Genomic DNA, 1,516 nt, shown 5'->3' on the forward strand with positions numbered 1-1,516 from the left:
TGTTGGTGGGACTGCAAAAGGGTGCAGCCTCCATGGAAAATGGGATGGAGTTTCCTCAAACAACTGCAGATAGATCTGCCATAGATCTACCATTCCCAGCTATCCCACTGCTGGGAATACACCCAGAGGAATGGAAATCATCGAGTCGAAGGTACACCTTTTCCCCAGTGTTCATCGCAGCACTATTTACAATAGCCAAGAGTTGGAACCAGCCCAGATGTCCATCATCAGTTGAGTGGATATGGACAATGTGGTATATGTACACAATGGAACACTACTCAGCTTTAAAAAAGAATGGGATCTCCGGGGCTCGCCTGCGCCCCGGAAGCTGCCCCTTCTCGGGGGTCAAGATGGGCAGCAAAATGGCGTCTGCCAGCAGGGTCGTGCAGGTAGTCAAGCCACATACTCCATTAATAAGGTTCCCTGACAGAAGAGACAATCCTAAACCCAATGTATCAGAAGCTTTGAGATCAACAGGGGTACCATCTCATTCTGCAATTTCACAGCATTCTAAGGGAAGTAAATCACCAGATTTGCTGATGCATCAAGGTCCACCAGACACTGCAGAATTACTAAAATCATTACCTCAGAAATACAGAAGGAAACTTGTGTCTCAAGAAGAAATTGAATTTATCCAACGTGGAGGTCCAGAATAATTACTGTGAGCAGCAGTTTGTCATCAAACAAAAGAACTGACTTTACGATAAAGGACTTCCAAAATAACAAATGAGAAATTGTATATTAAACAACTTTAATAAAGTAAAAAAAAAATGAAATATAGAAAATTTAGATGGACACTTTTATCTCCTAATTTATGTATCTTGGTCAGCTTCTCCACAAGCTTACCTAATTGTTTATATGCTTTCTACTTATTAAAGTATACATTTTTAAATGTTAGCCTATTTACTCTTTTTTGGGGGAGAGGCAGCTAGCCAGTATGGGGATCCAAGCCCTGGACCTGGTTGTATAACACCACGCTCTAAGCAACTGAGCTAACTGGCCAGCCCATATTAATATACTCTTGATTATCAAATATAATGTGTTGAACTATTAAAAGTACGCGGTGTTCAATATACTAGTATATATTTCCCATAATTTTACTTTTCTTTCTGTTTCTGTTTAGACACGGGAAGAATTTATCAGGCAGAATTGCCGTTTTAAGGATGTAATTTTCCTGAAATTGGATGAGGATCAGTGAAATAATGATTATTTGTTCTGAATTCTCTCACATTTTTTAATTCACAAGGTTACTGAACTATAACTGGCTTAATAAATGTATCCTTCTCTAGAATCTTCTTCTGTAGTCAGACGTGTTGTCCATTGTGCATATCCTACTCTAAATGATAAAAATATAGCCGAGATAAAACAGTTGACTATGGGATTTAGACTGGGGAGATAACAGAAAAGATTATTTGTAACCTATATTTTAAAAAATGCAGAAAAGTATAAAATGGAAAATAAGAGATAAAAATGAATATAGCCTAGGAATAAATGTTTCACTAGAAACTGCAATTTA

At 37.9% G+C, this 1,516-nt stretch overlaps 1 protein-coding gene across 1 annotated transcript; it reads left to right on the forward strand.

The window, feature by feature from the left end:
- Positions 1-305: 305 nt before the first annotated feature.
- LOC134377378 (alpha-ketoglutarate dehydrogenase component 4-like) lies at positions 306-656 on the forward strand. Its single transcript, XM_063096034.1, has one exon. It carries the CDS (start codon positions 351-353, stop codon positions 654-656), a length of 306 nt encoding a protein of 101 aa, XP_062952104.1. The 5' UTR covers positions 306-350.
- The last annotated feature ends 860 nt before the right edge of the window (positions 657-1,516 follow it).

This window comes from Cynocephalus volans, chromosome 4 (assembly GCF_027409185.1).
Source record: "Cynocephalus volans isolate mCynVol1 chromosome 4, mCynVol1.pri, whole genome shotgun sequence".
Taxonomy (NCBI): Eukaryota; Metazoa; Chordata; class Mammalia; order Dermoptera; family Cynocephalidae; genus Cynocephalus; species Cynocephalus volans.

Bases quoted from the DNA above. Each gene is read 5' to 3' on its own strand.
- LOC134377378 (XM_063096034.1), top strand. From the start codon at position 351: ATGGGCAGCAAAATGGCGTCTGCCAGCAGGGTCGTGCAGGTAGTCAAG.